At 29.0% G+C, this 27,095-nt stretch overlaps 1 protein-coding gene across 8 annotated transcripts in view; it reads right to left on the minus strand.

Moving 5' to 3' along the window:
* Positions 1-16,026: 16,026 nt before the first annotated feature.
* LOC147800859 (serine/threonine-protein kinase mig-15-like) overlaps positions 16,027-27,095 on the minus strand; it is a 35,120-nt gene continuing 24,051 nt past the window's right edge. For 7 of the 8 annotated variants that reach the window (XM_087156306.1, XM_087156304.1, XM_087156313.1 and 4 more), the window contains 2 exons: positions 26,568-26,750; positions 16,027-16,593 (listed from right to left, as the gene is read on the minus strand). Coding sequence is in view for 1 of the 8 variants with exons in the window: in XM_087156313.1 (XP_087012439.1) it covers positions 26,740-26,750 (11 nt within the window). In the remaining 7 variants the exon portion in view is untranslated. The remainder of the gene's footprint in view (positions 16,594-26,567; positions 26,751-27,095) is intronic. The other variant, XM_087156307.1, reaches the window with a different exon arrangement.

Below are 27,095 nucleotides of genomic sequence, written 5' to 3' on the forward strand. Positions count from 1 at the left end.
CACCCCGTAACTCCCTATAATATTAACCTATAAATTTCAAACTCCGCCTAAAATTAGAATTTAATGTATGGAACATATGTACCGAAGGATTTTTTTATATACCAATTAGTGGGTCCACAATCTGCCAAAATAAGTTTTGTTTACTGACCGGGAGGAGGCGCTTTAAGCTAAATATTCGCGGGCAGGCATGTGAATCATGGCGCAGTTGGTAAAGCTGTGAGGCAAGTCAGGTTTGGTGTCCCGGGGGCTATGGGTTCGTAGCCCTGCGAGGGCCGACATTCAAATTTTTTCTTTTCCTTATATTATTTTTTTTAATATATTTTCTTATATTTTAACCTGAATCAAGTGTTCTGTATATAAAAAATAACTATTTTTTCTTTGGGAAATAGCGAATAATAGCTAATAAACGGATACATTTCGGATAGTTTTTATTTTTTTATTTATTTTAATTTATATTATTTTTTTAGCTTCTTTTTAATATTTTGAAGCGAATAAAGTGTTCTATATGACAAAAGAAATATTTTTCTTTGTTAAAGAGCGAATAATGGCTGAAAAAGGGACAAAAGTCATATCAGGAGGCACGCACACATAACACCCCGTAACTCCCTATAATATTAACCTATAAATTTCAAACTCCGCCTAAAATTAGAATTTAATGTATGGAACATATGTACCGAAGGATTTTTTTATATACCAATTAGTGGGTCCACAATCTGCCAAAATAAGTTTTGTTTACTGACCGGGAGGAGGCGTTTTAAGCTAAATATTCGCGGGCAGGCATGTGAATCATGGCGCAGTTGGTAAAGCTGTGAGGCAAGTCAGGTTTGGTGTCCCGGGGGCTATGGGTTCGTAGCCCTGCGAGGGCCGACATTCAAATTTTTTCTTTTCCTTATATTATTTTTTTTAATATATTTTCTTATATTTTAACCTGAATCAAGTGTTCTGTATATAAAAATTAACTATTTTTTCTTTGGGAAATAGCGAATAATAGCTAATAAACGGATACATTTCGGATAGTTTTTATTTATTTATTTATTTTAATTTATATTATTTTTTTAGCTTCTTTTTAATATTTTGAAGCGAATAAAGTGTTCTATATGACAAAAGAAATATTTTTCTTTGTTAAAGAGCGAATAATGGCTGAAAAAGGGACAAAAGTCATATCAGGAGGCACGCACACATAACACCCCGTAACTCCCTATAATATTAACCTATAAATTTCAAACTCCGCCTAAAATTAGAATTTAATGTATGGAACATATGTACCGAAGGATTTTTTTATATACCAATTAGTGGGCCCACAATCTGCCAAAATAAGTTTTGTTTACTGACCGGGAGGAGGCGTTTTAAGCTAAATATTCGCGGGCAGGCATGTGAATCATGGCGCAGTTGGTAAAGCTGTGTGGCAAGTCAGGTTTGGTGTCCCGGGGGCTATGGGTTCGTAGCCCGGCGAGGGCCGACATTCAAATTTTTTCTTTTCTTTATATTATTTTTTTTAATATATTTTCTTATATTTTAACCTAAATCAAGTGTTCTGTATATAAAAAATAACTATTTTTTCTTTGGGAAATAGCGAATAATAGCTAATAAACGGATACATTTCGGATAGTTTTTATTTATTTATTTATTTTAATTTATATTATTTTTTTAGCTTCTTTTTAATATTTTAAAGCGATTAAAGTGTTCTATATGACAAAAGAAATATTTTTCTTTGTTAAAGAGCGAATAATGGCTGAAAAAGGGACAAAAGTCATATCAGGAGGCACGCACACATAACACCCCGTAACTCCCTATAATATTAACCTATAAATTTCAAACTCCGCCTAAAATTAGAATTTAATGTATGGAACATATGTACCGAAGGATTTTTTTATATACCAATTAATGGTTCCACAATCTGCCAAAATAAGTTTTGTTTACTGACCGGGAGGAGGCGTTTTAAGCTAAATATTCGCGGGCAGGCATGTGAATCATGGCGCAGTTGGTAAAGCTGTGTGGCAAGTCAGGTTTGGTGTCCCGGGGGCTATGGGTTCGTAGCCCGGCGAGGGCCGACATTCAAATTTTTTCTTTTCTTTATATTATTTTTTTTTAATATATTTTCTTATATTTTAACCTAAATCAAGTGTTCTGTATATAAAAAATAACTATTTTTTCTTTGGGAAATTGCGAATAATAGCTAATAAACGGATACATTTCGGATAGTTTTTATTTATTTATTTATTTTAATTTATATTATTTTTTTAGCTTCTTTTTAATATTTTAAAGCGAATTAAGTGTTCTATATGACAAAAGAAATATTTTTCTTTGTTAAAGAGCGAATAATGGCTGAAAAAGGGACAAAAGTCATATCAGGAGGCGCGCACACATAACACCCCGTAACTCCCTATAATATTAACCTATAAATTTCAAACTCCGCCTAAAATTAGAATTTAATGCATGGAACATATGTACCGAAGGATTTTTTTATATACCAATTAGTGGGCCCACAATCTGCCAAAATAAGTTTTGTTTACTGACCGGGAGGAGGCGTTTTAAGCTAAATATTCGCGGGCAGGCATGTGAATCATGGCGCAGTTGGTAAAGCTGTGTGGCAAGTCAGGTTTGGTGTCCCGGGGGCTATGGATTCGTAGCCCCGCGAGGGCCGACATTCAAATTTTTTCTTTTCTTTATATTATTTTTTTTAATATATTTTCTTATATTTTAACCTGAATCAAGTGTTCTGTATGTAAAAAATAACTATTTTTTCTTTGGGAAATAGCGAATAATAGCTAATAAACGAATACATTTCGGATAGTTTTTATTTATTTATTTATTTTAATTTATATTATTTTTTTAGCTTCTTTTCAATATTTTAAAGCGAATAAAGTGTTCTATATGACAAAAGAAATATTTTTCTTTGTTAAAGAGCGAATAATGGCTGAAAAAGGGACAAAAGTCATATCAGGAGGCACGCACACATAACACCCCGTAACTCCCTATAATATTAACCTATAAATTTCAAACTCCGCCTAAAATTAGAATTTAATGTATGGAACATATGTACCGAAGGATTTTTTTATATACCAATTAGTGGGCCCACAATCTGCCAAAATAAGTTTTGTTTACTGACCGGGAGGAGGCGTTTTAAGCTAAATATTCGCGGGCAGGCATGTGAATCATTGCGCAGTTGGTAAAGCTGTGTGGCAAGTCAGGTTTGGTGTCCCGGGGGCTATGGGTTCGTAGCCCTGCGAGGGCCGACATTCAAATTTTTTCTTTTCTTTATATTATTTTTTTTAATATATTTTCTTATATTTTAGCCTGAATCAAGTGTTCTGTATATAAAAAATAACTATTTTTTCTTTGGGAAATAGCGAATAATAGCTAATAAACGGATACATTTCGGATAGTTTTTATTTATTTATTTATTTTAATTTATATTATTTTTTTAGCTTCTTTTCAATATTTTAAAGCGAATAAAGTGTTCTATATGACAAAAGAAGTATTTTTCTTTGTTAAAGAGCGAATAATGGCTGAAAAAGGGACAAAAGTCATATCAGGAGGCACGTACACATAACACCCCGTAACTCCCTATAATATTAACCTATAAATTTCAAACTCCGCCTAAAATTAGAATTTAATGTATGGAACATTTGTACCGAAGGATTTTTTTATATACCAATTAGTGGGCCCACAATCTGCCAAAATAAGTTTTGTTTACAGACCGGGAGGAGGCGTTTTAAGCTAAATATTCGCGGGCAGGCATGTGAATCATGGCGCAGTTGGTAAAGCTGTGTGGCAAGTCAGGTTTGGTGTCCCGGGGGCTATGGGTTCGTAGCCCTGCGAGGGCCGACATTCATATTTTTTCAATCTTTATATTATTTTTTTTAATATATTTTCTTATATTTTAACCTGAATCAAGTGTTCTGTATATAAAAAATAAGTATTTTTTCTTTGGGAAATAGCGAATAATAGCTAATAAACAGATACATTTCGGATAGTTTTTATTTATTTATTTATTTTAATTTATATTATTTTTTTAGCTTCTTTTTAATATTTTAAAGCGAATAAAGTGTTCTATATGACAAAAGAAATATTTTTCTTTGTTAAAGAGCGAATAATGGCTAAAAAAGGGACAAAAGTCATATCAGAAGGCACGCGCACATAACACCCCGTAACTCCCTATAATATTAACCTATAAATTTCAAACTCCGCCTAAAATTAGAATTTAATGTATGGAACATATGTACCGAAGGATTTTTTTATATACCAATTAGTGGGCCCACAATCTGCCAAAATAAGTTTTGTTTACTGACCGGGAGGAGGCGATTTTAGCTAAATATTTGCTGGCAGGCATGTGAATCATGGCGCAGTTGGTAAAGCTGTGTGGCAAGTCAGATTTGGTGTCCCAGGGGCTATGGGTTCGAAACCCTGCGACGGTCGACATTCAAATCTTTTCTTTTTTTTATATTATTTTTTTTTTATAAATTTTTTTATATTTTAATGTGAATCAAGTGTTCTGTGTATTAAAAAAAACTATTTTTTCTTTGTTAAATAGCGAATAATAGCTAATAATCGGATAAATTTCTGATAAATTTTATTCATTTATTTATTTTAATTTAAATTGTTTATTTAACTTTTTTTCAATATTTTAAAGCGAATAAAGTGTTCTATATGAGGAAAGAAATATTTTTCTTTGTTAAAGAGCGAATAATGGCTGAAAAAGGGACAAAAGTCATATCAGGAGGCACGCACACATAACACCCCGTAACTCCCTATAATATTAACCTATAAATTTCAAACTCCGCCAAACATTGGAATTTAATGTATGGAACATATGTACCGAAGGATTTTTTTATATACCAATTAGTGGGCCCACAATCTGCCAAAATAAGTTTTGTTTACTGACCGGGAGGAGGCGTTTTAAGCTAAATATTCGCGGGCAGGCATGTGAATCATGGCGCAGTTGGTAAAGCTGTGTGGCAAGTCAGGTTTGGTGTCCCGGGGGCTATGGATTCGTAGCCCCGCGAGGGCCGACATTCAAATTTTTTCTTTTCTTTATATTATTTTTTTTAATATATTTTCTTATATTTTAACCTGAATCAAGTGTTCTGTATATAAAAAATAACTATTTTTTCTTTGGGAAATAGCGAATAATAGCTAATAAACGGATACATTTCGGATAGTTTTTATTTATTTATTTATTTTAATTTATATTATTTTTTTAGCTTCTTTTCAATATTTTAAAGCGAATAAAGTGTTCTATATGACAAAAGAAGTATTTTTCTTTGTTAAAGAGCGAATAATGGCTGAAAAAGGGACAAAAGTCATATCAGGAGGCACGTACACATAACACCCCGTAACTCCCTATAATATTAACCTATAAATTTCAAACTCCGCCTAAAATTAGAATTTAATGTATGGAACATTTGTACCGAAGGATTTTTTTATATACCAATTAGTGGGCCCACAATCTGCCAAAATAAGTTTTGTTTACAGACCGGGAGGAGGCGTTTTAAGCTAAATATTCGCGGGCAGGCATGTGAATCATGGCGCAGTTGGTAAAGCTGTGTGGCAAGTCAGGTTTGGTGTCCCGGGGCTATGGGTTCGTAGCCCTGCGAGGGCCGACATTCATATTTTTTCAATCTTTATATTATTTTTTTTAATATATTTTCTTATATTTTAACCTGAATCAAGTGTTCTGTATATAAAAAATAAGTATTTTTTCTTTGGGAAATAGCGAATAATAGCTAATAAACAGATACATTTCGGATAGTTTTTATTTATTTATTTATTTTAATTTATATTATTTTTTTAGCTTCTTTTTAATATTTTAAAGCGAATAAAGTGTTCTATATGACAAAAGAAATATTTTTCTTTGTTAAAGAGCGAATAATGGCTAAAAAAGGGACAAAAGTCATATCAGAAGGCACGCGCACATAACACCCCGTAACTCCCTATAATATTAACCTATAAATTTCAAACTCCGCCTAAAATTAGAATTTAATGTATGGAACATATGTACCGAAGGATTTTTTTATATACCAATTAGTGGGCCCACAATCTGCCAAAATAAGTTTTGTTTACTGACCGGGAGGAGGCGTTTTTAGCTAAATATTTGCTGGCAGGCATGTGAATCATGGCGCAGTTGGTAAAGCTGTGTGGCAAGTCAGATTTGGTGTCCCAGGGGCTATGGGTTCGAAACCCTGCGACGGTCGACATTCAAATCTTTTCTTTTTTTTATATTATTTTTTTTTTATAAATTTTTTTATATTTTAATGTGAATCAAGTGTTCTGTGTATTAAAAAAAACTATTTTTTCTTTGTTAAATAGCGAATAATAGCTAATAATCGGATAAATTTCTGATAAATTTTATTCATTTATTTATTTTAATTTAAATTGTTTATTTAACTTTTTTTCAATATTTTAAAGCGAATAAAGTGTTCTATATGAGGAAAGAAATATTTTTCTTTGTTAAAGAGCGAATAATGGCTGAAAAAGGGACAAAAGTCATATCAGGAGGCACGCACACATAACACCCCGTAACTCCCTATAATATTAACCTATAAATTTCAAACTCCGCCTAAAATTAGAATTTAATGTATGGAACATATGTACCGAAGGATTTTTTTATATACCAATTAGTGGGCCCACAATCTGCCAAAATAAGTTTTGTTTACTGACCGGGAGGAGGCGTTTTAAGCTAAATATTCGCGGGCAGGCATGTGAATCATGGCGCAGTTGGTAAAGCTGTGTGGCAAGTCAGGTTTGGTGTCCCGGGGGCTATGGGTTCGTAGCCCGGCGAGGGCCGACATTCAAATTTTTTCTTTTCTTTATATTATTTTTTTTTAATATATTTTCTTATATTTTAACCTAAATCAAGTGTTCTGTATATAAAAAATAACTATTTTTTCTTTGGGAAATAGCGAATAATAGCTAATAAACGGATACATTTCGGATAGTTTTTATTTATTTATTTATTTTAATTTATATTATTTTTTTAGCTTCTTTTCAATATTTTAAAGCGAATAAAGTGTTCTATATGACAAAAGAAGTATTTTTCTTTGTTAAAGAGCGAATAATGGCTGAAAAAGGGACAAAAGTCATATCAGGAGGCACGTACACATAACACCCCGTAACTCCCTATAATATTAACCTATAAATTTCAAACTCCGCCTAAAATTAGAATTTAATGTATGGAACATTTGTACCGAAGGATTTTTTTATATACCAATTAGTGGGCCCACAATCTGCCAAAATAAGTTTTGTTTACAGACCGGGAGGAGGCGTTTTAAGCTAAATATTCGCGGGCAGGCATGTGAATCATGGCGCAGTTGGTAAAGCTGTGTGGCAAGTCAGATTTGGTGTCCCAGGGGCTATGGGTTCGAAACCCTGCGACGGTCGACATTCAAATCTTTTCTTTTTTTTATATTATTTTTTTTTTATAAATTTTTTTATATTTTAATGTGAATCAAGTGTTCTGTGTATTAAAAAAAACTATTTTTTCTTTGTTAAATAGCGAATAATAGCTAATAATCGGATAAATTTCTGATAAATTTTATTCATTTATTTATTTTAATTTAAATTGTTTATTTAACTTTTTTTCAATATTTTGAAGCGAATAAAGTGTTCTATATGAGGAAAGAAATATTTTTCTTTGTTAAAGAGCGAATAATGGCTGAAAAAGGGACAAAAGTCATATCAGGAGGCACGCACACATAACACCCCGTAACTCCCTATAATATTAACCTATAAATTTCAAACTCCGCCAAAAATTGGAATTTAATGTATGGAACATATGTACCGAAGGATTTTTTTATATACCAATTAGTGGGCCCACAATCTGCCAAAATAAGTTTTGTTTACTGACCGGGAGGAGGCGTTTTAAGCTAAATATTCGCGGGCAGGCATGTGAATCATGGCGCAGTTGGTAAAGCTGTGTGGCAAGTCAGGTTTGGTGTCCCGGGGGCTATGGATTCGTAGCCCCGCGAGGGCCGACATTCAAATTTTTTCTTTTCTTTATATTATTTTTTTTAATATATTTTCTTATATTTTAACCTGAATCAAGTGTTCTGTATATAAAAAATAACTATTTTTTCTTTGGGAAATAGCGAATAATAGCTAATAAACGGATACATTTCGGATAGTTTTTATTTATTTATTTATTTTAATTTATATTATTTTTTTAGCTTCTTTTCAATATTTTAAAGCGAATAAAGTGTTCTATATGACAAAAGAAGTATTTTTCTTTGTTAAAGAGCGAATAATGGCTGAAAAAGGGACAAAAGTCATATCAGGAGGCACGTACACATAACACCCCGTAACTCCCTATAATATTAACCTATAAATTTCAAACTCCGCCTAAAATTAGAATTTAATGTATGGAACATTCGTACCGAAGGATTTTTTTATATACCAATTAGTGGGCCAACAATCTGCCAAAATAAGTTTTGTTTACAGACCGGGAGGAGGCGTTTTAAGCTAAATATTCGCGGGCAGGCATGTGAATCATGGCGCAGTTGGTAAAGCTGTGTGGCAAGTCAGGTTTGGTGTCCCGGGGGCTATGGGTTCGTAGCCCTGCGAGGGCCGACATTCATATTTTTTCAATCTTTATATTATTTTTTTTAATATATTTTCTTATATTTTAACCTGAATCAAGTGTTCTGTATATAAAAAATAACTATTTTTTCTTTGGGAAATAGCGAATAATAGCTAATAAACGGATACATTTCGGATAGTTTTTATTTATTTATTTATTTTAATTTATATTATTTTTTTAGCTTCTTTTTAATATTTTAAAGCGAATAAAGTGTTCTATATGACAAAAGAAATATTTTTCTTTGTTAAAGAGCGAATAATGGCTAAAAAAGGGACAAAAGTCATATCAGAAGGCACGCGCACATAACACCCCGTAACTCCCTATAATATTAACCCATAAATTTCAAACTCCGCCTAAAATTAGAATTTAATGTATGGAACATATGTACCGAAGGATTTTTTTATATACCAATTAGTGGGCCCACAATCTGCCAAAATAAGTTTTGTTTACTGACCGGGAGGAGGCGTTTTTAGCTAAATATTTGCTGGCAGGCATGTGAATCATGGCGCAGGTGGTAAAGCTGTGTGGCAAGTCAGATTTGGTGTCCCAGGGGCTATGGGTTCGAAACCCTGCGACGGTCGACATTCAAATCTTTTCTTTTTTTATATTATTTTTTTTTTATAAATTTTTTTATATTTTAATGTGAATCAAGTGTTCTGTGTATTAAAAAAAACTATTTTTTCTTTGTTAAATAGCGAATAATAGCTAATAATCGGATAAATTTCTGATAAATTTTATTCATTTATTTATTTTAATTTAAATTGTTTATTTAACTTTTTTTCAATATTTTAAAGCGAATAAAGTGTTCTATATGAGGAAAGAAATATTTTTCTTTGTTAAAGAGCGAATAATGGCTGAAAAAGGGACAAAAGTCATATCAGGAGGCACGCACACATAACACCCCGTAACTCCCTATAATATTAACCTATAAATTTCAAACTCCGCCTAAAATTAGAATTTAATGTATGGAACATATGTACCGAAGGAGTTTTTTATATACCAATTAGTGGGCCCACAATCTGCCAAAATAAGTTTTGTTTACTGACCGGGATGAGGCGTTTTAAGCTAAATATTCGCGGGCAGGCAAGTGAATCATGGCGCAGTTGGTAAAGCTGTGTGGCAAGTCAGGTTTGGTGTCCCGGGGGCTATGGGTTCGAAGCCCTGCGAGGGCAGACATTCATATTTTTTCTATCTTTATATTATTTTTTTTAATATATTTTCTTATATTTTAACCTGAATCAAGTGTTCTGTATATAAAAAATAACTATTTTTTCTTTGGGAAATAGCGAATAATAGCTAATAAACGGATACATTTCGGATAGTTTTTATTTATTTATTTATTTTAATTTATATTATTTTTTTAGCTTCTTTTTAATATTTTAAAGCGAATAAAGTGTTCTATATGACAAAAGAAATATTTTTCTTTGTTAAAGAGCGAATAATGGCTGAAAAAGGGACAAAAGTCATATCAGGAGGCACGCACACATAACACCCCGTAACTCCCTATAATATTAACCTATAAATTTCAAACTCCACCTAAAATTAGAATTTAATGTATGGAACATATGTACCGAAGGATTTTTTTATATACCAATTAGTGGGCCCACAATCTGCCAAAATAAGTTTTGTTTACTGACCGGGAGGAGGCGTTTTTAGCTAAATATTTGCTGGCAGGCATGTGAATCATGGCGCAGTTGGTAAAGCTGTGTGGCAAGTCAGATTTGTTGTCCCAGGGGCTATGGGTTCGAAACCCTGCGACGGTCGACATTCAAATCTTTTCTTTTTTTTATATTATTTTTTTTTATAAATTTTTTTATATTTTAATGTGAATCAAGTGTTCTGTGTATTAAAAAAAACTATTTTTTCTTTGTTAAATAGCGAATAATAGCTAATAATCGGATAAATTTCTGATAAATTTTATTCATTTATTTATTTTAATTTAAATAGTTTATTTAACTTTTTTTCAATATTTTAAAGCGAATAAAGTGTTCTATATGAGGAAAGAAATATTTTTCTTTGTTAAAGAGCGAATAATGGCTGAAAAAGGGACAAAAGTCATATCAGGAGGCACGCACACATAACACCCCGTAACTCCCTATAATATTAACCTATAAATTTCAAACTCCGTCTAAAATTAGAATTTAATGTATGGAACATATGTACCGAAGGATTTTTTTATATACCAATTAGTGGGCCCACAATCTGCCAAAATAAGTTTTGTTTACTGACCGGGAGGAGGCGTTTTAAGCTAAATATTCGCGGGCAGGCATGTGAATCATGGCGCAGTTGGTAAAGCTGTGTGGCAAGTCAGGTTTGGTGTCCCGGGGGCTATGGGTTCGTAGCCCTGCGAGGCCCGACATTCAAATTTTTTCTTTTCTTTATATTATTTTTTTAAATATATTTTCTTATATTTTAACCTGAATCTAGTGTTCTGTATATAAAAAATAACTATTTTTTCTTTGGGAAATAGCGAATAATAGCTAATAACCGGATACATTTCGGATAGTTTTTATTTATTTATTTATTTTAATTTATATTATTTTCTTTGCTTCTTTTTAATATTTTAAAGCGAGTAAAGTGTTCTATATGACAAAAGAAATATTTTTCTTTGTTAAAGAGCGAATAATGGCTGAAAAAGGGACAAAAGTCATATCAGGAGGCACGCACACATAACACCCCGTAGCTCCCTATAATATTAACCTGTAAATTTCAAACTCCGCCTAAAATTAGAATTTAATGTATGGAACATATGTACCGAAGGATTTTTTTATATACCAATTAGTGGGCCCACAATCTGCCGAAATAAGTTTTGTTTACTGACCGGGAGGAGGCGTTTTTAGCTAAATATTTGTGGCCAGGCATGTGAATCATGACGCAGTTGGTAAAGCTGTGTGGCAAGTCAGATTTGGTGTCCCAGGGGCTATGGGTTCGAAACCCTGCGACGGTCGACATTCAAATCTTTTCTTTTTTTTATATATTATTTTTTTTAAATATATTTTTTTTATATTTCATCGTGAATCAAGTGTTCTGTATATAAAAAAAAATTTTTTCTGTGGGAAATAGCGAATAATTGCTAATAAACGGAAAAATTTATTTAAATTTATATTATATTTTAACTTCTTTTCAATATTTTAAAGCGAATAAAGTGTCAACTTCTTTTCTATATTTTAAAGCGAATAAAGTGTAATAATATAATTTAAAAGAAAGAAAGAAAATTTATAGAAAAATTGTCCTACCTTGGGATTCGCACCCCGGACCCCTCCCTCCAACAGCGAACTTGCTGGTCCGGTGGCCTACCTTCCAGTCCACGGTGATACGTGAAGCCTTCTACAGTTTCTCGTCACAAGCTCTCTCCTCTCATCTTCGCAATATACCTTTAGGGGCCCACTGTGACCCCCCCCCCCCTTATTGGCCTTTAAAAACTCTCTTCGGGGAATATTCAGGACCCTCCTGAATATCGAAAAACACATTAAAAAAATAATGTAATTTAAAATAAACTAAAAAAAATATGAAAATTTTTTGAATTTTTTTTGTTTTTATCGAAGAGAAAACATAGGGTTTCTAATATATGTGAATCGCACTTCAGATGTGGCAGACTACGCAGTTAATGCCCCTTTGGATCAGTCTGCGTAGGGACCGACGGTGTGTGGTATGTTAACTCGTTAAACTGTTCTACCGTATAGTGCTCGACTTCGTGTGCAGGTCGTCGAGCTACCGAAGCGGGGGTGCCATCCCCTCTGCAGAGGATCCAAATTGTGATGGCATGTCTTCGCATTATCCTCAGGGGTGCTTCCCAGACCGTCGCCAAAAGCCCATCGTACAGCTCTAGTGCGACGTAAATTAACTACAACATTACTACATTAACTACTACATGTGGAAGGATTAAACACATATAACGTTATTGTTAATTATGGTGAAATTATTAAATATATAAACAATAGTGCTTGTTTGAGTTATTTGCAAACATTTTTAACTCCAAAATGGCTGTGAAAAAACGCAAGGTTGATTCAGAGTGCTGTGAGTTCAATGATGGAACTTGGAAATATTTTTCTACAGTTGCAAAAGATAAACCAGTATCTCTTGTCTGCAATGAAGATGTAGCTGTTTTTAACGAATACAACATTGGCCGGCATATTACAGTCAAGCAGAAGAATGCCAATTACGAAGCAATATCTGAATGTGAATGACGACAAAATACGGAAAGTCTACTTAGAGAATTATCAGGCGGACAAAATTTTTTCGAAGATAAACTCTGTCCAAGAAGTAGCTACGCATGTAAGTTGTATTGTAACATACAATGTTGCTAAAAATAATAAATCTCTAGGTGATGGGGAGTTTGTTAAACAATGTATGCTCCAAGTTAGTGACGTTTTATGTCCAGATATGAAAAATAATTTTGAGGCTGTAAGCTTATCGCGAAAAACTTTGACTTCTAGAATTGAAGCCATCGATCATTTTGACATCACAACCCAAGTAGCACCTAATATTAGATAATATCAGAAAAATCGGTAAAAATCTAACGTTATCTTGTACAACTTCTAATATTAGAAAGATACAAGAGGTCGCTGTTAACTCTGCCTTATAATGTTAGATTCTACGCGAACTAATATTATCTAGCGTTCGCCATAATATTATTTTTCATTAGTTTTGATGCTATATAATATTAGAATATATATTTTCTGATATTATCTTGCGTCGCTTTTTATTTTTTGGGGTAAGTAAGAGGTAGTAGCAAGGGATCCGGCAGAATAATATAAAAGGGGATGCAACCCTCTAACAAACTAACCCCCCCCAAAAAAAATTTAAAATACTCTGTTATTACATTCTGTTTTGTTATTACATATACTTTAATCTGTTAATTTTTTTCAAGATAAATTTCTTCATTGTTAACAAGATATTTAAAATAAAAGTACGAATTTCTTGTACTTGCAAATTTTGCCGCGAAAAACTGTATTGATTGCGCTGGCATAGCTACTGAGTTTGAAACACAAATAACTACAAACAGTAGTTTCGTATACTAACGTGTTTGTTTGTGCACGCTTAACATTGGTATTTATTGTGCTGATGAAGTTTTACAGTTGTGATAAGTCAGTTTGTGTTATACACCTTTGTTACACTAAATAACTAATAGAAAATATAACATTATTTATACTTCATTAAATGAAATTTAAAATTATAGCTTAGATATCTGCCAAGTTTGTGCATGTTCAGTGTGCATAAGAAAAGAATCAAAGATGACTCAGAATTCATTGAAAAAGTTATAAACAGGTTTGGACAGCAAACAAGACGATTTCAATTCTTGCTTGATTAAAAAATTTTTTAACTGTTACGTATCAATAATTACTTAATTATTTGCTTTTCAATAAAAATATTTTTAATAAAACATTTTTATAACAAAATTGTTTTTCTGTATCTCTTTAAGTATTTTTTTAAAAAAAAAGCTAGGGGGTGCAAGCGCACCCTCTTGCACCCCGCCCTTGGGTAGTAGAATAATTGGGAGATATAATTTTACTTAATTTTCTGTATTGCTGTGAAGCAGTAAAGCATAGAACAATAGTTTTATAATGTCATTCCATGAATTATTTTCTTAGCGATACAGAAATAATAAATAAAATAATTGTAGCGAATTCTGCTAACCATCCATTTTTCTCCTTCTTACTCCAAAGTATATATGTTCAGCTGATTTTTTTAAATATTTCAAATTTAATTAAGAAATATTATATTGCAACTTTTATTGCTATTTTTTTCCTTTTCTTCATACAATGATGAATTTTGTATCATTAATAATTTTAAAATCGTTAATTTAAAAATGCATTCTTAATTTTTTTTTTGGAAATGATCATGAAATGATTTTTTTAGATTCTTATCAAAATTTTAATTGAATTTGTTAGTTTGTAAAACTTGTTTATAAAAGCTGTAACTTAAGCCATTTTTAATCTCACAATTAACATTAATTATTTATATTCTGAAATTATGTAATAAAAACCACACTACATAATTATAAAGTTATATATTTACATTTGAACTGAGTGGAAATTTAAACTTAAAATTTTTTTCTTCTTATAATATTAAAATAAAATTGTTCAATTTTTAAGTGGTCATTTCTTGTAATAATTGACACAATAAAGAACAAAATTTAAAAATATTCAAATTACTTACCTCAACAAATTTACACATTTTCTGCCCCTTCTTCTTTTACAGAAATTAAATGTAGAAATACTTACATAGCTTTATTCTTTCAGTATCTGAAATTTTATTTAACAAAACACCTGAAACAAAACCCAAACGCAATCTAGAAATTTTTCCTCGGAGAGAAACAAGGAAAGCAACTAATACTATGAAAATTGGAATTATTTTTTTATAATGTAAAAATAACTTTTATGTTCACTTCAGAAATTTTCATCAATTTGATAATTATTTAAAGGTGTTATGTACGAAACCAACAATTTTTGCAAAAAACTTACATAACAATTTAATTTCAAAACTGTCAGTAAATATTATGTTTTATCTAAATTAAATTTGCACTAACATATACTTGCATACAAGAATGAGACGAAAATATAATAACATTTTCTACATTATTTTTTAAAAGTTGCTTTCAGCTTCAATGATCAAAATTTGACTACAATCCATTACTCTTTTGAGAACATTGCTATAAAAAACTTCAGATTTTTGTTTGAAAATTCAAATTAAAAAAAAATTCAGATTTTTGTTTGAAACAATTCCATTGCTTTTATTTCGCTGATTATAGATTATGCGTTATGACATAAATAGGTTTAGAAAAAAGCAGGTGTAATGTGTAAACAGAGCTTTTCAGAAAATAAATTTTAAAAAAATTAAGCAGATGCTAGAGTCAATTTTCTGGTATTGATCAATTAGCCATAAAAAAAACTACATTATGCATTTAAAAACTTGCTTTGCAAAGAACCTTACTGATGAAAACTTAAACAAACAAGATTCTACTCTACGTTGGTTTAAATTTTTTGCTTTAACAATAATGTAAATAAATGTTCAGCTAAATTTTAAATATTAAGCCAAAGAAATTTTTACTATTATCATTATTTTAAACATCATAAAAATATTTACTTCTTATCTTAACTTAGAACTAAAAAATTCAAAATTAAGTGAAAAATACAATGCTAGTAGTATAAATGCTCATAAGCTGGCTGGAGTTAATGTTTAACAATGATGTTAAAATTAAATTGCTTCCGATATACTGCAAATTTTAAAGAAACCGAATTTTAACTTCATCTAATTTCAAAATACTTAAACATTACTATCATGACTATAAAAAAATTTCCAACATTATATCTCATTAAGTTTTATTAATGAACACATATCTGCCTACTCCATTTTCTAAAATTTTGAAGATTTATTATAAAGTTGCTGTATAAATTACCGAATGCAGTAGTTAAGAAAAAAAAATTAATCAAACCAAATCATGACAAACATTATTTCACAATTTAATTATTTTATTTAAAAACAAAACACAATATAAACTTCACTCAACTATAAAAGCAATATATTCTTACCGTCATTGTTTAATATAAACATATAATCCTTAAGAACACATATTTGTTACTAAATAAAATAATTTTTATTGCAAAAAGCAACAGTTGGACTATGTGTTATCATTTTTATTATTATTTTCTAATAAAAAGAATTCCAAAACTTTACAGTAATTTATTTCATGCAGTTCTTTTCCCTTCAATTGCAATTTTTTGTTTATGTGCAACTATATATCAGAGCAATAAACTGATGAATCTGCTTTATTGAAAGATTTTATAAAATTGTCAGCAACCACACAAACACACAGCAGGGATGAATCACACAGAGATACGCCTTTCTTCAAACTTCTGCACAACAACAAGAGGACTTTCAGCTCCGGCAGATTTAAAGAAAATCTAACAGCATATACACATCAGTTGTTTTGTTTTCTGTCAGGATTGAACTTACGGGCCCTCGTATTCTACCAGAATGTCATTTTCCATTTGCATTATCCAGCAGCCCAGACAAAGCTAAAATTATAAGAGAGAAAAAGTTAAACTTTACATTGAAAACACGAAATTGAAAACTATTAGCATTGAATATTTCTTTAAGACTTAAATCATTTAAAAAATTTTTAATAGGTCTAAAATTTAATAGGTAGATTTCTGTAACAATACCAAAACCAAAAAATCTCAGTATCACTGCGCAAGAGTTGAAAAATATTTCATTTATAACCACTCTCAAGTAATAATTTTATTTTTTCCTAATTATTTCTTATTGAAAAGAAATTATAGTTCAAAATCCTTAAGCCCTTTTGAATCACTGGAGTTTAAAAGATAATTCCTTCTAGAAATGTTCTTTCTTTCATTTTTTGAAAGAACACCATAATTTAATAAAGAACAGGAAAGGAAAAAAAATTTTTTTTATATCTTATTGAAATCTGACTGTGAGTGGGGATTTTGTTACTAATTCAGATATTTGGAGCATATGAAATCTGTGAAATTGGGGAAAGGGGATTCCGTTTTAAAAAATACGATTTTTTGGCCACCTAAATCTATGAACTTTCCATGATTTTTTTCTTTTAAATAGTTAAAATCATGACATTTCATGACTAATTTTGTTCAATATGTAAATGCCAGACTTTCCTTTATGTAAATTGACAGAGAGCTAGTCTAGAATGACCGGACACAAGATATCAGGGCAGTACTATGAAAAGTTTTAACTGAGTACAAATACTTTAGGATCTCAGCTCAAGTTATCTATAACCAAAATTGTTCACAGTCAATCATTTGAAATAAATAAATAAATAAAATAAAATAAAAATGAATATTTTCATGTACAAGGATGGCTATTGTACAAGTGAGATATCTTTGCTTCGATTCAAGATGAAAGTTATTTTAATTAATTAATATTATTTAATAACGTAATTATGGCTCAGTCTTAATGATAAAATTCATGGATTCAATTGGCTGGAGTTCAATTAAAATATCTTAAAATACATTAAAAATAGTTTGCAAATTCAAATATATATATATGGATCACACTCTAGAACAACGGTTTCCAAATGATGTTAGGGGTTCCGTGAGAGTTCTGACAGTTGAGACTTTTTGAACAGTTTTTGAAATCTGTAATTATATTTAAAGTAATATGCCAAAAAATGGGAAATGAAAATTTAAAAAAAGAATATATAATTTTTCTAACAAAAATTTTATAAAAGTATGAAAAAAAACATGCATTTATAAGAATTTGAAATAGTATTTAACATTGCGTTTTTCAAATCAAAATAAAATAACAGAATTTTTTTTAATAAAGAAATATGTTTCCCTAACAACTATTTTCAACATTTAAAAACAGTTTTTAATAGCAATATACAAACAAATCTTCAATTAGACTAGATTTATCTCTAAGACAGTGTATATTCAACTGTTAAACATACGAGTAAAACCTAAATTAAGATTATTAAATATAAAAGGATGAAAAAAATTTATTTCTCCTTTTAAATATTAAAAGTTTAAAATAAAAATAAAGTTTTTTACCCTAATTATTACCGGACTATTTAATCATTTAGGGCTTCATAGCCAAAATAAAAATTGGGAACGACTTTTCTTTTTCCGACTATTTAATGTCCTGTTAACAGAAGACACAGAAGGAAGCATTTTCATCTAATTTCTGTTTGTATTTATTCGTCATTTGCATGCACTTTACAGAGCTACATGCTACCTTCCTTTAATCAGGTTAAATATAAATACTAAAAGGTCTTTCATGCTCTATCCATTTTTTAAATAAAAATTAAAATTGATCATGAAGGAAAAAAAACTATGATTACCACAAATATTAAAAATTTTAAGTCTCTTCCTTATGTTTCACTACATTTTAAAAATATTTTTGCACTGAATTTGACTTCCTAGCCTTTTCAACAGTTTCATGGCCACTAGTAACTCATATAACACTTATTCTCAGTAGCAGCTGATTTAGAACGAAAAACGAATATTTGTATGGAAATATTTAGCAATCCTGCTTAGGTATATTGAATAAAGTAAGTTGAACTATTTTTATTGCTGTCATTACCATCCTGACCCCTTATGAGTTGATTTTAACATTATTGAAAATTTTTGTTCTTGATTAGTTTATATTAGATAAGTCTTTGTACAAAATATATAAAAGTTTTTACAACAGTAACAATATTTTGCTTCCAGCAGAACAGCAATCAAGATGGATAAGAAATATTATAAATTTCACGTTAACTGCTGCATAATATACTAAATATTTTACATATAGAGAATTTTAGGGATTTTTATTGCCATCAAAATACAAAAACTTTATTACCATAATGTCTATAAATGGTCTGCAATATTTTTTCTTTACGATTGGCATTAAATGAATTCAAAATTTTTTTATGTTAACTCATAATTTTAAATAGTAGTAGACAAGTAAATAATTATTGATAGTTAAAAGATTTAATTTAAAAAGGGAGTTCTGAAAAAAAGAAAAAAATTTTTAGAGCAAAGAAAAAGAAAAGCCTTAAACTGATTCCTGCGAGGTCCATTTCATTATGCATTAGTAACACTTTTTAAAATATTCAACCCAGCAATAAATTGAGTAAAATCTCTATTTTAATGGGCGATTTTTAGAAAACTAAATTATAGATCTAAAATGTACAAAAATCAGGAGAAAAGCCAGAAGAAAATGGCAAAATCCAGTAGTCTGCTGGTAGATCCAGTAGAGTTGGCCGCTATGCTGCAGGGTAAAATAAAAAAAATGTTCATACATCTTAAACTATACTATTACCATTCATCTTAAAATTTGTAAACATATGAAAATACATCTTAAGCGCATACATCTTAAAATTTGTAAAAGAATTGTAATGACAGCTTGTGATTCCTAATGACAGAAATGAGAATAGAATAATTCAATGTAATTTTTATTTATTTTACAATCTTAATTTAAATTTAGTATATTGAATTGTATATGCAATTTTAGATGCTAAAATTTTGGCCGTTTTTTGTGTAATAATTTTGAATTTTAATGTTATGAATTATAATTTATTTAATGTTAAATGGAAATTCATTAAAAATGTACTTAAGTATTTTTAATACCTTTGCATTTTGTATCATTTTATTTTTTAAAATCGCTACAATAATTTGTAACCATCAGGGATAAATAATTTTTGTATTCATCTTAAAAAGTCATTGACCACAGGGGTAATTGTGAGCCCAAGTCAAAATTCCGGAAAATTTCTCAAGTAAAAAAAAAAATAAAGTTTAAATCGAAACATTAGAAAAAAATTTAATCAAGGTGCTTTTGTACTTAGTTTACTTAAGTTATACTTAATTTAGTTTACATAAAATATATTTAAAATTTTACACATACCTATGAGGACTTAGAGAAGTAATTGAAATTTACAAATATGTCTTTCTTTCTTGAGTTTATGATTATAATAACTATTTACTGATAAAAAATTAATATTAATCTTGAATATAAGCTTATAAAGTAGCTCTCCTTACAAACAAATAAAGTAAACTGCGTTTTTAAGTTCCAGCTTTGAAAATTTGATTTCCGAAAACTTTTGTGATCAACGATTTTTTTAAACATCTGAACCTGCGATCTCCGGAAATTTCCGAATCACGGTTAGAGAAATATCCGGAAATCCGGATTTTTTCCGGAGCACAATCAGCCCTGATTAAGTTTTAGGGTATTTTTAAAAGACTCTGTCGTCAAATGAAATAAAGCTCTTTTTTTCTGAATAACAAGCTATTTTTATAACTGCTGTGAGTTTGCAACAACTGTTAGGACATCCTAGTTCCCACTGAATTTCATAAAAAATTCCCTGACTTTTCCAGGTATATTAGGTAAATTTAAATGGAAATTCATCTCATATTTTATTTATACCATGCGATTTTTTATCAGAAAACTTAGTTTTTTTATTTTTTTTATTTTTGCTACGTCAAAAATTAGACTTTGTGAGCAAAAACATTGAATGAGAATGGAAACATAGAAAAGTTTCACTTAACCTTTTTACGTGGGCGCAAAAATACGAAATCGAGATCCTCTGGTGGGCTCTTTTTGAGACTGGGGGATGAATTCAAGAAAGGGAACCGCTGATCCCTAGAACAAGTCAAGTGATGAGTGTTAAACATCCCCGAGAGTTTAATTCTCCCTCTGTTATTCAAACTATTTGTATTCAAATGTATAGTGTTTTTTCTACCTTAAAAAAAGAAACTTAACTAATATCACGAAACAATAAAATTGGAATAGTTATCAAGTTGTAAAATAAAAAATAAATAAAATGCTACCATTATTGTTCATTGAATTTATCTGACAAAGCAATTAAAAAAATAATTGAATATTAATGTACTAGCGAGAGAGCAATTAATTTTCTTTTTTTTTTAACTATTAAACCTATAGGCTAACAAATATCACTACCGATGTCAGCTTTAAAATATTTGAAAAATTGAATTATCAAAAGTTAAATTTAAAACAATGGGTAATGCTTAACCAATTAGAAAATTTCTTTTTTTTTTTGCTCATTCTGCTTGAACAGTTTATGTGAACTTTTAATTTTAATAATGTAATTACATATGTTGTTTCTATTTTGTCAGATTTCAAACAATTTTGGAATAAGAATGCTATTGTTTAACAATACGAACATAGTCGGTAAATATAAGAGAACAAAATTTTAAAATGAAAGAACAAATTTATTACTGTTAATTTGTTTTGCGTCAAACAGATAATTTTGCTTTAAAAAAACTATCAAAACTAAAAAAAAACAAAAAAAAAACAATATTTTTTAAAGCTTAAATGTACATTTGTTTTAATAATTTTTATTGGAAGTTAGATCAATATATTTTGTTTTCCCTTTTGTATTCTAACTACTTACAAGTTGTTATCAATTAATAACTTTTTTTAAAAAAAATATAAGCTTACAGATTGTCTAGCTTGCCTTTAATTATTTTTATAAACTATAAATTTTTCTCTTATTCTGATAATGAGAGAGAATTATTTTCTGAAATATACACATAAAATAGAGAATAATTTAAAAATTGTTGAGAATCAAATTCCGTTATTACACATTTTGATAAATTTTTATGGTGTTGAATGAGTGCCCTTTTTATTCATAGGGAGGGTCTATTAATTCTATACATTTTATATAAGTGATAAAACTAAAACTAGATTTCATATGTATTTTTTTTTAAAAAAAATTACTATTTTATTTAAAATACATGAGTTTTTCATAAATGTAAGTTTAAAATTCTTCTACAATTTGTTTAAGTATTTTTTCTTTTTGCATCTTATTAGAAACAATAAAAATGATTTTTTTTAAAGTCATCGATATTTTAGTATAATTTTAAAATTTCATTTTCTCAAATAATAGTGAATTATATAACTTAATTTCAGTATTAATGAATTATTTTGTTAATTATGAGCAAAACACTACTGAACCTTAAGAATACAAGATAACTTAGTCAATTAAACAAGAGGTAGCTATTGCTTAAAAATAATCAAAATTGATTGAGTCAAATTTATTAAGATCTTGTATTTTGTTTCCTGTTTTATCTGAAATATTGATTATTAATATTGCTCTGAGTTTTTAATTAAATTTACAACATTAAGTTTTAATTAAATATTTTTTAAATTAAACTCTTTTGTGATTTGTAATAAAAATACACATTGTAATGGGCAATATTAAAAATTTAATGAGTCTTTAAAGATAAGTTTTCCATCAATGTTTGTTTATAGAATTATGAAAGCAGGGATGGACTGCTGGAGGGTGGTGGATGCACTTTTTACTTTTTATGGGGTGTCAGGTGATATGTATATATTTATATCAGTATGTAAATATATGTATATATATATATGCAGTATTTTCCTTAAGCGACTTTAGAATGGCATAAAATAATTAGTAGTAAGTAATTTCAAAAACTGAGAAAATAATATTAACATGTTAATGTCTAGGATGCATTTTTTCTTACATTGATCAAATGCTACAATGTAAAGTAGAAAGCTAAAAGTCCTGCATGAGGATTTCCCTTTAAATTTGTTGGAAGCATTTCTGAAATTTATCAAATTAAGCAATCAAATTTATCAATTATGAACAGGGTTAAACTTTTATAAATAACATACAAACATCCTAACAGGGATAAAACACTATTTTTGCACATTCATGATGTATTTTAGCTTGGATCTTGCTTACTTAGCTTACCCTTATAAAAGTTATGTTACATATAAAGAAATTTTACTCCACAAATTTTTTTTTCTTTAACAGGAATAACAGTTTCCATAAAATCAAGCTGATTTAAATCAACAAACCCTGTCAGTGACCACTCATTTTATAATAAATCCAAGTCATAATAGAAGCAATAATATATGCTATACGACTAAAAATAACAATAACAGGGTGGCCACTCAAAACAGATTTCAAATTTCCCTGATTTTTCCAGGTTTTCCAGGTAAAATTCTTAAAATTTCCAGGTTTGTGTTTTTTTCCTTTTTTCTTATAAAGTGTAGGATGTGTACAAGAAAAGTGTCTGTATTATAAAATATCTTATTCAAAATGTCATTCTTTTAAACATATCTTGAAAAAAAATTACTTTTTTTTTACAAGATATTTTTTTTATTATTTTTTAATGTTCTGGTACAACATTAATTTTTAAAAAATTAAGACGTGGAGAAAATAATATGTTTAGCTTGAAGAACATATTGTTTTTATTGAATAATTTTAACTGTTTTAATTGAATTTAATGTGTTACTTTAAATAGTATTTGCTCAAAGTGTACCGACAAAATCAGAATAACCAATGAAACCTTGGATAAGTATTGTTTAATATATTTTCATTAAGGAAAAGAAAACCGTTTCAGGTGATTATATATCAATAATTTTTAATAATTACAGTGGCTCCCAAAAGTGCTCACTCACTTATAACTTATATTGAAATAGGAAATAAAAATTCAATAATTCAAATCAATATTTCACAATGGGTATTTGATAATAAGATGTATAATCTATTCTTAGCAAAACTGCACAGAATATTTTAAAAACAAAGCAAAAGTGAATTTTTTAATCAAATAGAAACAAAAATGTTACCCCAAGAAAGTCATCGTACATTTAAATGTTTTGGATCTCAGAATTAAAATTATCGTCAATTGCTTTTTTTATTTAATTATTTTTCATTTAATTTTTTATATCTTTATTAGCAATTTAGTATCAAACCTATAATAGCAAAATTATATTTTAATTTTTGCTTGCTAACTCTGTAATATTTTATTTTATCATTTAAAAATGACTTGTGGTCGTAATAAAATTGACCAAATTTGATTATTTGTCTTCATAAGAGGTAAATCAGTAATGAATATGTTAAATTAGTTTACTGTATTCAATTGAACTGTGCAATATGTGATAAAATGCTTAAAAGAAGGACTTCATATCAGAGACTAAAATTATATATTTTGTGGAAAAATTCATAAATTTGTAAATAAGTGTTGTAAAAGTTTCCGTAAAAATTTTTAAAAAAAATATTCTGCACGAATTTCACCGGACAAAAAACAAACTAGTTACCCGTATTTTCAACTTTTAAAAGCTATTGTTGATGCTAAAGGAAACTCCACTAAATGGTAATTAAACAAAAAATTAGATTTACTATAATGTCTATTAGTAAATCTAATTTTTGTGTTTTTTCTTTAAAAGTGTATGACGACTTTTGTGGGATAAAGTTTCTGTCACTTTTTAATGATTGATTCCTTAAAAATAAACTTTTCCTTTGTTTTTAAAATATTTCATATTGTCATTTGAAATATTTCAGTTTTGTAAAGATTAGAACACATTTTTTATCATTAAATATACATTCTCAAACACTCATTTTAATTAATGGATAGTCTTATTTCATTGAAAGCCATAAGTGTATCAACACTTTTGTGAATCACTGTAATTACATTTCAATATAAAGCTGTACTGTATACTACATTGTACTGTATTTCATCTTACCAGTGCTTTTTATAAAATTCACTGATCATATTTTCCTTAAACCAATATCTCTAGTCAAATTTTTAAATAATGGTATTTTGAAATAGCATTTTTATTTTAAGAGATTCAGTATAAAAAAATAAATGTCAGAAATGTAAAATTGTCTAATTTGTAGTTCTATACTCTATAGAAGAAAAAAAATAGATAAAATTCCTTAAAATTTATACTTTTTTTGATTTTTTTCTTATTTGAAACTAAAACATTTAAAGAATTCCAATCTAAATACACAGTTCTTTAGTTTAGCATAGTTAATTGTTTTTGTTTGAACTGGAATCTTGTACAGTGTAGAACTAAGTTTCGTTTTCCTTCTCCTGACTAAACACATATGAATAAAAAAAATTATATTTTATGCATATACATCATTTAATATGTTTCCTATACATTCCTTAGTCATTGTCAGCTTTTTTAGGTAAAAAGAGGAATAGTTTTGAAATATCATCTCTGGAATGCAAGCAACATTTTCGAACTTTCGATATTGTGATAACTATACAATTCGAATTTTGAATCAAAAAACTAATATTTACCAACAAAACCATAAAATTTGATATTAATCTATAGTTAGTTCCAAAAAAAAACTTTTTTCAAAATAAAAATATAATATAAAAGGTTAAAATGAAATAGAAAAAACTAGCATTAATGCAAGAATTGTAACAATTTGTCGACAAACATTGCTGTTAGTGATGGGGGGAAATGCGTGATTGGTTGGTTTGCTGAGAAAAAATAATTTACAGATTTCTTTGAATGGGAGTTCAAAAGCTTTCAGAAAAAGAGTGCAATATGAAATCTATTATTATAACCAACTAATTTTTAGAGCATTTAATAAAGTTAAAAATACAAAAACATTTTGTCAAAATAGAAAAAAATTACCACTCTCAATTGCGAACAAACTTGAATCATTGTGTGAACACAGACAGAATTTAAAAACCGAATCCTAACCCAGTCTTTCACATCCACCATAATCTTTGCCTTTCCTAAATTGCACAGTCTGCATAGAGATCAAAGGTTTCTACATTTGCATGGGAGAATTTTATGTTGTATTCTAGTTTAACAGGGTTATAATGGAGCAAATTTTGATGAAAGCAAAGTAAGTTGATGATATTTTAACTGTTTGGTGATACATTTCCGTCTAAAAAATGTGGGTATAATGGATGAAACAATTTAAATTAAGAAAATTAGCAAATAATTTAAATTAGTGAAATTTAAAAAATATATAAGAAAAAATTTCCAGCTTTTCTTTAAAATTTCCAGGTTTTTATCCATATTTCCCTGATTTTTCCAGGTTTTTTCCAGTATAAAAAAAATTCCCTGATAATTCCAGGTTTTCAAGGTTTTCCAGGTGGGTGGCCACCCTGAATAATGACCGGAAATGAAAACAATGGCCCTCAGCAGCCAAAATTAGCGAAAAATTGAATAATTTACACTATTACAGAAAAAACCAACCTTATATGTCGGCCTCTCATCTACTCTCTTACTTTCCCAAACATTTAATTCAGTGTGCTGTCACTAACTCATAACACAAATAAAAATTGTTAAAGTATTAAAAGTGAAATGTTTTGAGCACTCAAAACATAGCCACCCATTCTCAGGAACCACCAGAATAAATGAGGAAACCAAAAAAATTTTTTTAAAGGAATAAATGTCCAAAAAAGAAATTAAAGTGAAAGAAAAAAAAAATTTACTGTCGACAAGAGACAAAACAGATAGATATGGGACATTATCTGATTTATCTAAAGGCTGATAACAAGAGTACTAAAATAATTTCAACTTTTCTTACTTCATATTTAAAGGTAATAAAATTTTTTGTTTTTCATTATGAAATATATTTTCCAGCTTCTGTTTCTTGAGATTATTTATTTTAAAAGAAAAATAGATCAACTGAGGTATGGCTATATACCATCAAAAAAGCAAAAATTTCAAAATCTCAACTTTTTACTTCATTTTGCATAATTGTAAATTTAACATCAAATAATTAAGATAAGATAAATACCAGTAACTGGGTCCTCAGCTACTCCCAACCACGGTGCAAAGTAACGGGATATTAAGTCATACTGATTTCCAGTATCATCTTTTCAATCGATTTTGTCTCTTGCTAGTCACTATCACACCAACTACCTCTGAAGATGCAGATAATAATTCACTTTCATTGTTTTTGAATGACTCTAACTCTTGCCTGAAAATTTAAGTACAACATTAATTTGTAACAGAATCATAAAAACTTACAGAGAATATCAAAATAAGTATTTTCAGAATGTTTCTTCTGAATTTAGAACATTAGTAAATTGTAATTGTTCTTAAGACTCTACCAAAATTGCTTAAATAGAACTACTATTTAAAAATATTGATACCAAAATTTTTACTTTAATAATTTGATCTCTATTTTATTTTTCTTGAAAAAAAAATAAATTAATATGGTATAAAAAAATTCATACCACATAATTAAAAAAAATTTCATCTACAATTAAATAAGAAAAACAATTAACTATTACAAATTTTTTTTGTGTGAAATTATGTTTGA

This window comes from Parasteatoda tepidariorum, unplaced genomic scaffold, assembly GCF_982258835.1.
Source record: "Parasteatoda tepidariorum strain Cologne lab strain unplaced genomic scaffold, Ptep-v5.0 scaffold_12, whole genome shotgun sequence".
NCBI classification, from domain to species: Eukaryota; Metazoa; Arthropoda; class Arachnida; order Araneae; family Theridiidae; genus Parasteatoda; species Parasteatoda tepidariorum.